A 14,908-nucleotide genomic window follows, 5' to 3' on the forward strand; every position below is an offset into this window, starting at 1 on the left:
TGCATGTATATTGGCTCATGTTATCCATGGGGTGGACTGATGATAGCTCTGTTTACAAAAGGAGTTCTTGTTTTTTTCTCGAAGTGGCTGAAGGAAAAGCTGTAAACTCACTTGATGACTCCATCCTCCATATAGATGTCAGCACAGAAGGACTGGTCATCGTTCACGATCTTCCCCCCTTTGATCAGGAGACGGTCGCTCTGAGGAGCAAAAGGAGAATCAGTTTAAAACGTGAAATATTTCATCAGGAGAAACTGTGAGAACCAGACATCTGATCAGGTGAGGACCGGCTTTTAGAGTCTGTAAAAACACTTTATACGAGGGTGAGTATTCGGTTCAGCTCAATTAGATGCAGGATTAAGTCTGTTTGATGAAAAACATTTTGGGAAATGTCTTATAAAAAGAGAAAATTGGCACGCGCGGCTAAAAGTAAACATTTCAAGCATGCGGCCTCTGCTTGGCCAATTTAAGATGCATTCTGATAAGAAACACATGACTGAGCAATGTCCTTCAACTCATTCTGTGTTTCTTCATCTCCAAACACAATCAGATAAAAAACATAAACAAACAGTACACACTCCTAACACAATCTTAACGCTCTAATACAGTGACATCTGTGCAGCTCAGTGGTTACATCATGCGCCCTATGTACAGAGGCTATATTCCATTTGGACCATCGATCAATCTGAATGGCCCGTAGGTGTGAGAGTGTCTGTCTTTATTTAGCCCTGTGATAGGCTGACATCCTGCCACTCGACCATCAATGGATGGATGGTCCAAAAAGTGTGAATTAGTCGTCAATTGCATCAGTTACAATTCTCAGTTTTCTCCTTTATATTCCTCCATAGTTGCTCATGGCTGGAAAAAACTAATGTACAGATACAACAAATAAAACTAGTCAGGCCAAAATTGAATTCTTAACTATAAAAAGGCTCAGTATGGATATTTTGGCATTCATTTTAAATCATTAAACAGCAGGGTTTTTCATATTTCACAGCAGAAAAGGATCTTAATATTCATCTCTCCTCCTCTCTCTGCGGCTGAATTCCAGCACTGCTTAACTAAAAGCATTTGGGGTCGTATTCACAGTTGCAACAATGAAAACAGAAGCCCGCCTCCAGACACACCACTCCTACCTCCTCATGTGTTTGTGCTGTCACAGTAACGACATCAGAGAGAGCCAATCAGAGCACAGGCAGTGTAATCAATCATCCACGCCTGCTGCTGGGACACTTGTCTCCGTGAAAAGGAAAGGAGCGAGCAGGGGGGGGGCATCTGCCACCTCCACAGTCTCCCACCATGAGGCCCTCACCCCCTGTCTCTCACCCCAGCGGCTCGGCTCTCTGTCCAAAAAGGGAGTGGCAGCTCTGGTCACAAGGACTCCAGCATCCCGGCTAACAAAGGCTGCTCTGTTTGAGCTGCTGCTGCTGCTAGCTGCTGCCGGGGCCAGCAGCTCTGGGCCAGAACACAACTGCAGCACTGCAAACGCTTCCAGTCACGGCCCCGCCCTGAGTCTGAACTGCACTGCACAACTCTGACCTCTTATATCATCACCTTTATAGCAGGTTCTTTATCCTCCGGGCTTCCTCCTGTTTGCGGCCATCAGACTCAGATGCAGGAGAAAAGAAATGTGCACTCACAACCTGGAGCAGGTGGAATTCAGTGTTTGCTACATCCTGCAAACACTGCTGCACATAATTATGTACAGTTTGTATGCACAATACAGCAGCCAGTGAAACATGTAAACACTTCAAATTCTGTTTTAGGTATCAGTTCTGTATTGTTGGTTGAATGCACTCTGTGATAGAGTCCCTGGTTATCAGTCATCATAAAATAGAAATGGAAAACTTTCTGACTGAGTTTGGTATGTGAGGATGTGCTGCTTTTCTATATTGAAATTCCTATACAATGAGCATTGAGTTTTGCACCAGCGTTCAGACAGAAGATGTCCACATGAGCTCTGGGAAAATGTGACTGATTTTATTGAATCAGTCAAATTTGACTAATATTGACTTGGAGCGCTTCGTTTCCACTCACGTACGTGTCCGGAGCAAGCGGTATATTAACAGATGTACTGACACCAGTCATATACATATGTGAAATCAAGGCGTAACTCAGAAAAACAATAGACGGCTCAATCAGTAATGAAGATACATTGTCCTTTCTGCATAGATTGAAGTTTGAAGTTTTGAAGTTGTTATTTTTTTCTTGTGTCATGCATACAATCGTATGCCCAGCCTGCATGGGCTTACAAGACACCATCAATTCATACAGTCTAGGGTCTGAGCGCACAGCACGATCATTCCTTGTAAAGAAACTGAGGGGGAAAATTATAACAGAATAAAAGAAAATAATATAAATAAAAATGCACACTACTGTCTTAATCCTGAAAGAGTACTTTTAAGTATATTACAACATAATTGATCTCAAAAGCAAGTCCCACATATTCTTTACTTTGTTCAAAAATAAAAAACGTCAACCTTACTAATCAACCTTATAACTGGAAGTTTAACTTTTAATTTGAACTTGGATGTGTTCTACAGGTGGCGGCTCATGTAATGCTCAGTCTCTTTTTGACAGCAGAGATTAGGATCTGAATTTTTACATTTTCATCTTAAATCCAACCTGTCTGATCTACAGTTCCTCTAAAGCTAGAAAATGATTCATACAACTTATAGCCCACATGCTGTAGTATTCTACACAAACTTCAGACATGTAAGCTTTAAACTATGGGTTGGTTATGTGAGTATATGTGTGGAGTGCTGCAACAAAGTGCGCTCCATCTCATCTTTTAGTTTTCCTACAGCAGCAACCAAACAAACACATAGATGATATTTCACCGAGTCATATCCTCTCTGATTTTAGAGAGACAGAGATGTTAAATTTAAACCACGCACTCTGGTTTTTTATTGAAGGGAGGAAGGTACAAACACAAGCATGCATGCACACACACACGCACACGCACACGCACACACACACACACACACACACACACACACACACACACACACACACAGATCTACAGAGAAACTTCAGCTGACTGCAGCAGATCTGGGCAGATCTGCAGCGCTGATGGATCTCATACAAATAGATAATGTGGTAATCTTCGATCTGTGAGCAGCAGACTGCTCTGTGGAGCCGCTGGCTGCGCTCCAGCCCATCGTTGGCCTCCTCTCAACCCAACAACTGCTGTGAAATATGTTGTTACATCATGAGCCTCATCATGACTGTCATTATCACATTTCTGTCTGCAGTCCACCGGGACACTTCAGTTCATAAGTCAACTCTTTTTACACACTAAAACCTGCATGAGCCAAGACTGAGAGTCCAAAAGAACTTTTCAGGATCCATCATTCATTTTGATCCTTTAAGAAGGAATACGCTTTGGGTTACTGTTTGAGCTAATGTTTCTGAGGTGTTTTGGTCCTCACTGTTTCTGTTTTTCAGTGTCAGCTGCAGGAAATTAGCAGAGCAATTACTTGCCCTGAATCCCCTCATGCTGTATAATCATGTAATTGTTTTGGGGCTTGCCGGGTTTGCAAAGAGGGTCTGGTTGTTCTGGAGCACAGCCAAACATGATAGTGACCTTTCCTTCATGGGAACCTCTATAGCCTCTCAAACAGGATGTGGACAAATCTCAATGGGTTCACTGTTGCTAAACTGACATGTTTTTATACCAGACTGAAGTAGATGAACCTGCTGATGTAATGTCACACCAGTTAAATGCAATATTTGTAATGCAGATTCAAAACAGTGTTTTCAAACTACCAGTACACTAACAATGCTTAACTGTAAATCAATACGTTTGCTGAAGGCAATACATTTCTTTAACTTTCTGTTTGTCTCCTTTAAGAGGAGAACATTCTTGTTCTGTTAAACCTGGAGTCAGGGCCACACTTTGAAGGACAGAGCCTTGTTGAGGGTCAGTCTGCTTGATTACAAGGACAAAGTGGAGGTGGACTGAATCCTAATGGATGATGTTAACAGGCTCACAATAAAAAACATGATGCTAACTAGGCTATCAAAATTCTGCCTTGCAGAACTACAACCAGGACGGAGTCCTAACTGGTTAACAACAATGGTTCTGCTATCATCAACATAATAATAGACCCAAAGACTCTGATACCTTAAATTAAATCAGGGGTTCCCAAACTTTTCAGCCCGCGACCCCCAAAATATAGGTGTCAAAGACTAGTGACCGCCACAGTCCCTCAAAGTTATTTAATGAGGCTTCATTTAGCTGGTCTGCAGAACATTAGCCTACCTATATGAGCATGTGGCTGTGTTTCCTGTGCTGCTATGAATTAACCTACTGCTACTGATGCTTTTGATAATCAACTGTCCGCTAACCCTAAACTTAGGAGTCATCTGGCAAAAAGAAAGGCAGATAACTCATTACATTTTCTATTTTCAAGGTTTTATTTCAAGTTTTGCGCTACTATTTTTGTTGATATTTTGTACTTACATGGGTAAAATGTACTAATTTTAAATAACTTCAAAAAAGAAATTCTGGAAGACATTTCACAACCTCCATTTGTGTCTCGCGACCCCCCAGGGGGTCCTTACCCACACTTGGGGAACCCCTGCACTAGTATATAAGGCCTAAGCATGAAGCTGCAGCACCTCTAAGGTGAAAACTGAAACTCTCAGCAGAGGAAAAGAGACACTGAAAAAACAAACTTCAAAAATTCAGGACAAACTTTGGGTGGGTGAAATGAAAACTTCAGCTAGTGTTGGACGTAACCCGGCAACGTCATGTTGTTGTTGTCTAAATGGAAAATATCCTGGGAAAAAATCATGAAGTCAGGTGGAGAACGCTGCCAGGTCAGACTTTCAGCACTAGGATTTATGTGCCTCCTGGATGATTGAAAAACCAGACATCAACCAAAATCACTTAAGTACATGTTCAGACAAGAGCTGTAACACCACATTCATTGTGTTTTCACCATTAACACTGAACACTTGCTGACTGACTAATGTGGCCAAACATGAATGAAACTATTTCTCTTGGGCGTAAATGTGAAGTTTAGCTCGGAAAATGATAAAATCTGGACAACTTCAAATAAAAAAAATGGAAATGTATGTTTTGAGCATGTGCATTGAGCAGGTGATGGATATGGATGGAAATAACAACTCCACTTTTTCCATTTAGGCTGTGAATCGTCTATAATATTCAGATAATTCAATAAAAAATGTCCCATTGGAAAAGTAAGATTAGCACCTAATAAACTTTAATTGTTTTTGACCAATCATAGTGATATTCTTCAAATGCATGTTACCCCATGCTGCACTGTGATTGTTCTCTGGTTGAGGTTTTTGCTCACATTACTGTGTCTTGTATGAGAAAGCAGGTCCTGTGCATGACCATATTACATAAACTTGCTTTTAGTCATGTTCCTCCTTACTGATCTCTATAACTGTCATTGTCTGTAACCTTCAGTCTCATGGACACATTGCGTTTGTCGTTCCTCGAGCTCACTCTTTTTTGGTAAAAGTGATGTAATGTTTTTCCTCCTTCATCCTAGTCTGAGCTACAAGGTCAGCTAAAAGTGGATTATTATATTAGTTTGGAGGACATTAAAACTAGGCTTAAGGAGTGTTTGACCACTGTTTGCATATATTTTACATCTGAATGCTGATAATCTATTGATTGATGTAATGGTTACACATTATTGTCTGTAGTTCGTCTTGTTCTTTGTGTAAAAGTTTTTATGCTGCTGTCTTGGCCAGGACTTCCTTGGTAAGACACTTTATCAATGGGAATATTAAAATAGAGGTTCATTTTTTTCAAAAAAGAAAGAAATACAGCAAAAATCTTTGCCAATGACAAGTACATTCTTAAGGGAGCTGTGTGCAGGATTTGTGGAGATATAGCTGGAAGGTTGCAGATTGAAAAAAGAAAGAGATTAACCTCCCATTTCTGTTTTGTTGGGGAATCTATGGGGGCCTAAATTTGCTAAAAAAAAAGCCTGGAGGCATTGTTGGGAAGGGAGGATTTTTTAAGGGAACGTATTCTACTATAATTAAACATATGAATATTATTATCCCTTAAATCTGCTAGAAATCTCCAGATCTTGTATATTAAACTCTTCAATTGTCTCTTCGACAGAGAATCCCTCTTAAATTCTCTCTTTTTACGATGAATAAACACTCAGTGACCTCGCTGTGTGTCTGCTGCAGCTGGAGGCATGGCGATCCTGTTACAGATTTTACTCAACAGTGTTCCTCTTTGTTCAAGTGCTGATTGATAAAAAAGTTCCCTTACTGTATACACACTGGGACAAAATACACACAGATTATTTGTTCTAAATGGAGCAATTTGGGAAGATATTGAGCGTGGAAAAAAATGAGGCAGAGCCACTGGGTGGGTGATTTGGAGAGTGGCACGGTTGTGTGTGATATTTGAGCAGACATCGCCCCAGGGTGCTGTGCACTGTGAGATAACAGCAGGAGCATACTGAGGCATCTTTGACAGTAAGTACAAACACACTGAGCAGCCCCCGGGGGAAAACTACTGTACTACAGGTTTACTAGCAAAGCACCTAATGATCCCTCATCCTCTGGGGATTGTAGTCACACAGACTTTAATCCAGGACCGTCTTTTTATAGCTACGGTCTATTTTTACCTTCACTTAAAGTGGACATTAAAAGATAAAATGTTTTCTTATTTCTGTGTTTTCTTCTGTATTCAGCTATTTATAAGACTTATTTATATCTGTCACTGTACTACAAAATAATTCAAGCTCTCACTTGGAGCTGAAAGACCTTTCAATCGATTCTCGGTCTGAATCTATCGCCCATTTACCTGAGATCTTTTATAATCAATAACATAATCTTTAATTGAGGTACACAGACTCTGCAAATCAATGGACAGAACTATAGCTATGATAAGTATAGCTAAAACTTTGAGAGCTCCCCCTCGTGACTTGCTGATATATGTCTTAAAGCCTGCCTTCTCCATTATGACGGATGGAACATGGATCAAACTACAAAATCAAATTAGGCGACAAATGTTTTCTCTCAAACATGCTTACTGTCATAACCGTTAGTTCTTTTCATGCTGATTTATGTGCATTTATGTGCTCATTTTTGAAAAACTGGATTTCTAATTATATATATTTGATGTTTAAAAGATGATTGACCGACAGCTCTGCAGGCTCTTGCATCGTTCTTTACTGGAGTAGCATTATAGAGGAGGAATAGAGCGAGAAAAATGTAAGAAACAGTGACACAAGAGTCACTGAGCCTTCTCTAACCAATACAAGAATCTGTTCTGCCTGGACTGTACCGACCTGAGGGATCTCTGACTCTTTATCTGTAAGTTAAATGTGTGTTTTGGTGAGCAGAGGGGCGGGGATGTCGGTCCCAGGCCCCACCAGCCATGCCTTTGCTGCACCAGCACAGTGTGTATGTCAGCGCCCTTAAAGGCATTATAACAACTTCACAAATTTTGGTTGTTGTTCTCTTCTTAATATCATTTAGAGCTGCAACTTATGATTTCGTAATACTTCTGATTAATAAGTGATATGATTTAAGTTTTCCAATCTTGCAAATGTCAGAAAATTTCTGAAAAAATTGATCCTCGCAAGTTTTTGTCTTGTCTAACATCTTTACTTGATTTGTTTGACAGTCTAAACCCCCAACAGACTGAGTTACAGTGAAACACCACAACTGAAAAAACACCAACTGTGAAATAGTGTTAAGCTTAATAACTGAGCAGCTGTAACTGTAAATTGATCATCTTTGAGTTTTGGACTGCTTTTGTCCAGCGAGAGAGTAAAGAAGTCACCTCGGACTCTCTCTCTGCACTTGTTTCACTGAATGTTTGTGTATCAGAATTGTATTTAAAGAAAGTGATGAGTCACAGAAGCTTCTAACCAGGTGGTGATCTTGTGGAGGTTCATTCATATTTGATGAAAGCTGTGAGTAAGTCCCTGCCTGTGCAGCTGACCTGACTCCATCTGGTTCAGACAAACCAGTCTGCGCCACTAGAACCCCACCCATGATGATGAAGATGGATGGATGAAGTCTTCAAATTCAACATTATGAGGATCTAAACTCTTAATTTGATTGGCTTACTCAGAAGAGATGAGAACACAGAGTTTCTTTGTCACTGCTGATGCCTTTCCTGTTTAGATTTTATTCAATTTATCCTCATTTCCTCTGCAGCCTCTGTTTGGTTAACAAGCTCATCCACTCCTCACACTGCAGTCTATACAGTGATGAAGTGCAGAAGTGGAACTAACTGGAATTATGATATCAATGATGTAACCAAGACTCTTCTGTTCAGCAGGTCTCAAATTCTTTAAAACAAAATCATCTTCATCAGGAGCCAATCCTGGCTCTGACCCCTTTTTCTTCCATGCGCTGTTTGAGAATCATCCATCTATTTAGGTCTTACTTAATCACTGCAGGGACTACAACCCTCGTCCTAATCCTCTGATCACTCCTCCCGCACTCTCCAGAGAGCTGAGAGGAGAGTGATTCACCTGAGAGGATTGCTGTTTTCACCAAAAACCAATCAAACCATCACCTCGGTCCAAACCACAGCAGCCATGAAGTCATCTAAATATGCAATAGTGCCAGAGAGCTCTGAATAGAAGCTTTTGAAACAGAAAGATGGGACTTTTTCTTTTTCTTTATAATTTCTCTTCATGCAAAACACCACAAACATGATTAAGACAAATCACTGAAGATTTTTTTTCATATTGTCTTCAATCTATCAGTGTCATTTTTTAAATTTCATCAATATTGATTGATGTTTTCAAACTAAGAGTTCATCTTACAATAAAATATGTATATACACTATAGGAAATCAATTTGCAATCATCAAGCAAATCAATTGAGCAGTAAACATCTTACAAACCATCAAAACTGCTGTGAGATATTTTTCAATCAATCAACCAATCCCAAGCTGACACATCCCACATGATGCACTTACAAGCAAACCTTCACCACTGTTGTTCTGAGACATCTGAATATTAAGTGAGAGTGTTTTCTGCCTGTTTGATGTGCAGGGCTGCAGGGCTGCAGGACACATTGTTCAGATATGGGAGGCGTGGACATCAGTTCCTCTGAGAGTGTCAGCCACCCACAGTTACCCAGAACACCTCTCTCTGCATGATCCACTGGGGCACTCACATATATATCTGCAGATTGAGAAAGTCTTTAAGTCCATGCATGGTCTATCTGGTGCAAAATGTCTTACTTTCTCTTTCTTTTCCATGAACTGGTGGCCAACAGTCTGCATGACATGCAGCAGGTACAGTACAGAAAAAATAAGACTCCAAATGAAATGTTACTTTTTCAGCCCAATCTGTACCTCTCTGGACCTCTTGGCCCCTAATCTGTAAGTGAATAAGGGTCAAATTAGTTTCTCAGTCATGCCTCATTTTACTTCTAACTTTACAGAAAGCCCAGAGTCATGACACATAACTTAATCTGGCCTTTGTTATGAATCAATTGCAAACATTTAACCCTGTAATTTCCTAGAAATCAGACAGTGACTCCTTCCTGATCCACTCTGTAGCTACATCCTCCCTCCACTGCTGAGAGAGCAGCATGGAAGGAAATAGGACCCACTGTCCCCTCCCTTCCCTGGCCCCCTCCTTTCCCCTCCCTATTCTCTACTTTCCATTGAACTACAACCACCAACACCATCCCTGCAGTTCCGCTATGAATCCAGGGAAATAATCAACCCTAGCCCAATGACACCGTAACTGTGTCCTAAAATGCGTCCTTACCTCATAAAACTGAATCTAAATCAAAATCACAGCCTGGCTTCTGTAAAGAGAAAGGAGAGCTGCGTGAACGAAATCCAGCCGGGAAGTGAGCGTTAGAGCAGGAAAGCATTTGCCCCAGCTGTCGCTGTGCAGAGATCCCACCAGACACACAAAGACCACCGGCGTGAAATCTGTCATGCAAGCATACCAAGACAAAGACCAAGACCAGAGACCTGAGGGAGCCTGAAAGGAACAGATTTAGGTCAAGTGTTAGCTCAGTATTAACAGCATTGGAGCACTTGACACAACGATGCTGCAAAATCCTATTTTATAGCCTCTGATTTATGGATCCTAGCGTGGGGTGTCTCCGGGGACTAGATTTCAAAATAAAAGCACGTCCCCTCTGCAGACATCTGAAAACCTTTCCTCGCGCTAAGGTAAGTGCAGGAGCGCAGCGGCGCATTAACCATGCCGTGACATCCTGCACCCGCAGGCCCACGCGTCCAGACCCGGACACCGGACCCGGACTCCAGACCCGGACACCAGACTGAGTAAATCTCAGCTCCTCCAGAATCAGAAGCTCCACAACACTCACTGTAATGCGGGGGATGTTCTTCTTGCCCTGATAGCCAGACATCTTCTCCGGTGGATCGTCCTGCGCTGCGCCCTGGATGAAACGGGTCTGCGGATTCCTGCCGCTCGGTCAAAGAAGAAGAAGAAGAAGATGAAGATGAAGAAGGAAAGAAGCTGGGAAGATCGCAGCTGATCCACAAACGTAAGGAATCAAACTCTGTCTCAGGTCCGGATCGCGTCCTGGCAGCCTCCCGGTCCCCGCCGATGCACCAAAAGCTTTCCTTCCCAGACAAGAGGGGAGGGAGAGACCACTCAGAGCCCCAGAAAGAACCCAACGGAGCATGCGCAGAGCCTCGCCCTGCTCCATTGACAGGAGAAAGCCACTAATGCCATCAATTGCTCTCCCTGGATTAGTGAGAGCAGCAAGTGAACAGAGGAACAGCCAGCAGCCATCTTAACTCCTCTCACTCCTTTAGTTTGATCTATACAAATCTTAATTTTATTAAAGGAATAAAGTATCAGGATCTATAGAGGGTGTGGCCAGGTCAAGCTCAGTTTTTCCAGCTTTAATGAAGTTTTTCAAGCAATTGTCTTTCACCCACACTGTGCTTTAAAGAGTCCCAACATAGTTTTAAGATGTGACCTGAAACAAAAATAAAAACTTGTCGGCAGAGTATGAACAAAACTTTATTGCATTGATGGTAATTATATTCCTTGCACCACAAAACCTGCCCTGCAAAAGCAAAGAGACTATGTATGACGAGACCACATAGCAGTTTTTCCTGCCCTGTGAGGGGGTAGGTGTTGAACGAGATGATTTACAACATGCTGACGAAAAAGCCTTTCCACAGTGAGAGATACATTTGATAAAGGACAGTATGATGAGGATTTTGTCAGAAAACACTACTAACTCATGTACTGGTCAAAATCAGCAATGATGTAAGACGGGGCGCCAAAAAATTGACACAATGACATTATTTCTTACAGGAGCTTTGAATACTTTAAAACTAATATAAGCAGCAAACTTAGTTACATGCCAAACAAGTCAGGCAGACAAAGTGTTGTAAGTGGATTGAGATGAATGCTAATTAACCTTTATTTAAGCCTAAAAATAATAATTGAGGTTTCCCTTATTTACAATGATGTCAAAGTACATTCAAAACAAACCCAAATTAACAAAATGAGCAATGCTCAGTGAAAACTATTGCACACTGAGATGAAATAATCTGAGATTATCAACTTAAATTGTCCAGGAGAAACAAGAGTGTCCATCTTCAGATTCTGCTGTAAGTAATTCCCCATGTTTGAAGCACAATAAATAAATCCCGATTGTGCATGTTCAGGGTAAAACTAAGAATGTTTTTTTATTATTATTTCAAAGGACCTGTGTTATCTGCCTTTACATCCTCTCTTGGAGGCTGTTGAGTTCTGTGTGAAACAACTTCAACCTCTATCTAAAACAGAGAGCTATGCAGTCTGCAAAAAGTGAAAAAAGATCTAATAAACAAAAGTACAGTAATGAATTATTGACAGGATATAATCATGCATTCAGAAATGTTACAGCACAAGAAGAAAAATATACCTGAGGTACTAAAAGTAAAAGTACTTATTATGCAGAGCAGACTATTTTAACATGAAATCCGAAGGTTGGAACTGCTGATGTATTCATGTTTAAGAGTGAGGCTAATCCTAATTAATACAATCATGGGTTGTTTTAGAATCATGTCTAATATAACCAGTGATGATGCTTTCAAATTGTTTGATAATTATGTTTTGTATCATTTATCTGAATCTGCTAAACTAATAAACTAAAAAACTAAATAATTAAACTAAGCTGATCAAGCAGTAAATGTGCCATACAAGCCCCGGAAGAGCAGTGAAGTTCTATGAAGTAGATCAGATAATGGAAACACCTAGCAACGTACAGTAGTTGTGAATCACAATATTGCACAATTGAGTGTGATCACTCTTCACCACTGCAGTCTTCTTGCGTCACCTTTTTAAAACATGGTTCTAATCACACTTTGAAATGTCCCGTTATTTAGTTGCATCTCTAATCAAATCATATCAAACGTGCATCCTTCCATCAGTGAAGAGTAGTTCAAACTATACGGGTTAAACTTAAATATATACAAGAGAGATAAAGGAGAGCAGGTAAAGGGTGGATTGTGTGGCTAGTGTTTCTGATCAATAACGTAACGTGACACCAGGGTTCAACACACTACACAAAGCTTTTAACATCTTCCTGAGTGCTGAAATATTGAGTAAAGGAAGTACTGGTACTTATAATGCCACAGTTTACCACACACCAGCTGTAAAGACCGGATAATAAGTTTGAACCAGCAGCAGAAAAGTTCACTTGAAGAGATTTCTTGCAAGTCATGTAAGTCAGAGCTGCCATGTCTTCATCAGGTCCACACCCTGTTACCGGGTCTAAATGCATGAGCACTATGATGCTGCAACCATGCACATGCACGCTTGGGTCCATTTAAAAAACAGGATAACCTTTTTGTTCATTTTGTCCACTTCAGACCTGTTGGCACTGCAGGTGTTTGGCTCAAGGACACATCAGCAGTGCACAGGCAGTTCATAGAAACACACTGTGTTTTGTTGAAAGAGATGATCAAATCAAATCAACTAACAGGAGCCACTCCCTCTTGCAGCTCTGCATGGTGGGCCCTCTATCAACTCTATTACATCACAGGGCTTTCTGGGAAATGTAGTCAGGGTAAGTTGTCTGGTCTCATGTGCATTGGCTGTGCACAAAATAAACTCAAGCGAGTGGGTGGCATGGGTTCTAATTACAACAACTTTAATTAAAAATGGCTCAGGTTTGTGAAAAACTGAATGTTTGATGACAGAAGGTGGAACCATGAAAAAAGGCTACATTTGATAAATATATTAAAAAAATGAACGAGCACGCGCACAAAATAAAGAGAAAATTACCTTTTTATCGTCTAGATTCTGCAAAGCTTCCTTCCCCGAGCTCACCCGGATCTCCACCTTCTTGGGTTGGGAGATATCAGTCTGCCGGTCTATGACTCGGCCGTCACTCTTCCCCCTGCACATAGAGAGATCCAGGTCCAGCGTCTTGCTGTCCGAGGAGCCTTCCACCGGGCAGAACATGCCACAGAACTGCTGCCTCGGCCTGGAAGGGCTGTCAGAGCCCATGCTCCTGAAAAAGGCTGGTACTTCCCCGGCGGTCGACATGCCTGGCTGGGGGGAGAGGCTGTGGGTTTCCCGGGGAGAAGATGCACAGATGCTCAGACTCAGCTTCTTCTATTTATGTATTTCTTCCTCCTGGACAGCCACCGCCTTTTCTGCTTTCAGCGCAGGTGGTCGCACTGTGACAAAAACGCACCAAAATCTAGAAGATTAATGGTGCATGAAAATACTCCCACTTTAGGGGAAAATGCACGTTAAATCTGCGTGATGATATCAGCTGTGAGAAAATCCTCTGTTTTCCTTGTCTATGATCCTCCTACTGATCAGCAAACAGTTTGGATTTGCTTACTCATGAGTCAACATTAGCTTCTAGCCTGCAGCCAATCCTGAGTTAAAAGTCAGCATAAGAGGGAGAGAGCCACAGCTTTGTCACAATACAGATCCAATAGGCTAAAGCAGGAGGATGTTCCACGATGAGGGATCACCTGAAGTCTGTGTGAACCCGCGCAGAGACAGACCGGAGCTGGCTCGAGCGCATCAGCTGGGATCAATCCGGAAATGATCGCTCCTGTCCGGCAAAAAGATCGTGCATTACAGTGAGCTGCCCACAGTGAGTCTGTAAGTTTAGTAATTTGACAAGATGTCACACAGCTGTGGCTCTGAGGGGCGTGTCTGATTAAAGTTGAAGGGGATCAGAACCCTGGAGAGCTCCCTTAACAGTCACACCCTGTTCAACAATGAAGGGCGCTTTCCCTTCAGCACCACACCCTGCATACACATCATAGACTGTATAAAATGCACCCTGCACACACATAACACACTGTATAAAATACACCCTGCACACACATCATAGACTGTATAAAATACACCCTGCACACACACTAGAGACTGTATAAAATACACCCTGCACACACATCATAGACTGTATAAAACACACCCTGCACAAACACCATAGACTATATAAAATACACCCTGCACACACATCATAGACTGTATAAAATACATACAGACACACATCCACATATTCTCAATATCTTATGGAGTCTCAGCTGTTTCACTCACTGGCAACTTCACTGTACACATACAAACTTTCACTTACACTTTCAACCACACACCAGACCGGACTAATCACAAGCTGCAGCTCTTTACTACACACAGTGGGACAGGACAGCAGTTATGTCTTGAGTTAAGCAGGGGTTCGCAGCACGGATCAATAAAAACAATACACCAAGTTCTGCATTGCTAACCAGGCCAGCTATGTATATATGTGATAGAAAGGAAGTGGCAGGTAAACATAGCAGTCTAGCAGAGTAATATGTGGCAGAAACAGCATAGATCAGACCTTCCTCTTCTCTGTGTTACCCTGAGAAACCTCAGAGCAGAGCCACACTCATCAAGCAGTTGCAGCTCGAGATGCAGGTATTTTCATCTGTTACTATGGCTCTACC

General features: G+C 41.6%; 1 protein-coding gene across 2 annotated transcripts in view; it reads right to left on the reverse strand.

Annotated features, from left to right (window-relative positions):
• Positions 1-14,246, reverse strand: part of LOC117831588 (dihydropyrimidinase-related protein 2) — a 32,160-nt gene extending 17,914 nt beyond the window's left edge. Inside the window, exons 1-2 of one of the 2 annotated variants that reach the window (XM_034710345.1) lie at positions 13,242-14,246; positions 112-200 (exon numbers count right to left, since the gene is read on the reverse strand). In XM_034710345.1, the coding sequence (XP_034566236.1) occupies positions 112-200; positions 13,242-13,505 (353 nt within the window). In that variant the 5' untranslated portion in view covers positions 13,506-14,246. Of the gene's footprint in view, positions 1-111; positions 201-10,317; positions 10,775-13,241 lie in introns of those variants that run through there. The other variant, XM_034710346.1, reaches the window with a different exon arrangement.
• Positions 14,247-14,908: the final 662 nt, after the last annotated feature.

The sequence above is a fragment of the Notolabrus celidotus genome, chromosome 19 (genome assembly GCF_009762535.1).
Source record: "Notolabrus celidotus isolate fNotCel1 chromosome 19, fNotCel1.pri, whole genome shotgun sequence".
Taxonomy (NCBI): domain Eukaryota; kingdom Metazoa; phylum Chordata; class Actinopteri; order Labriformes; family Labridae; genus Notolabrus; species Notolabrus celidotus.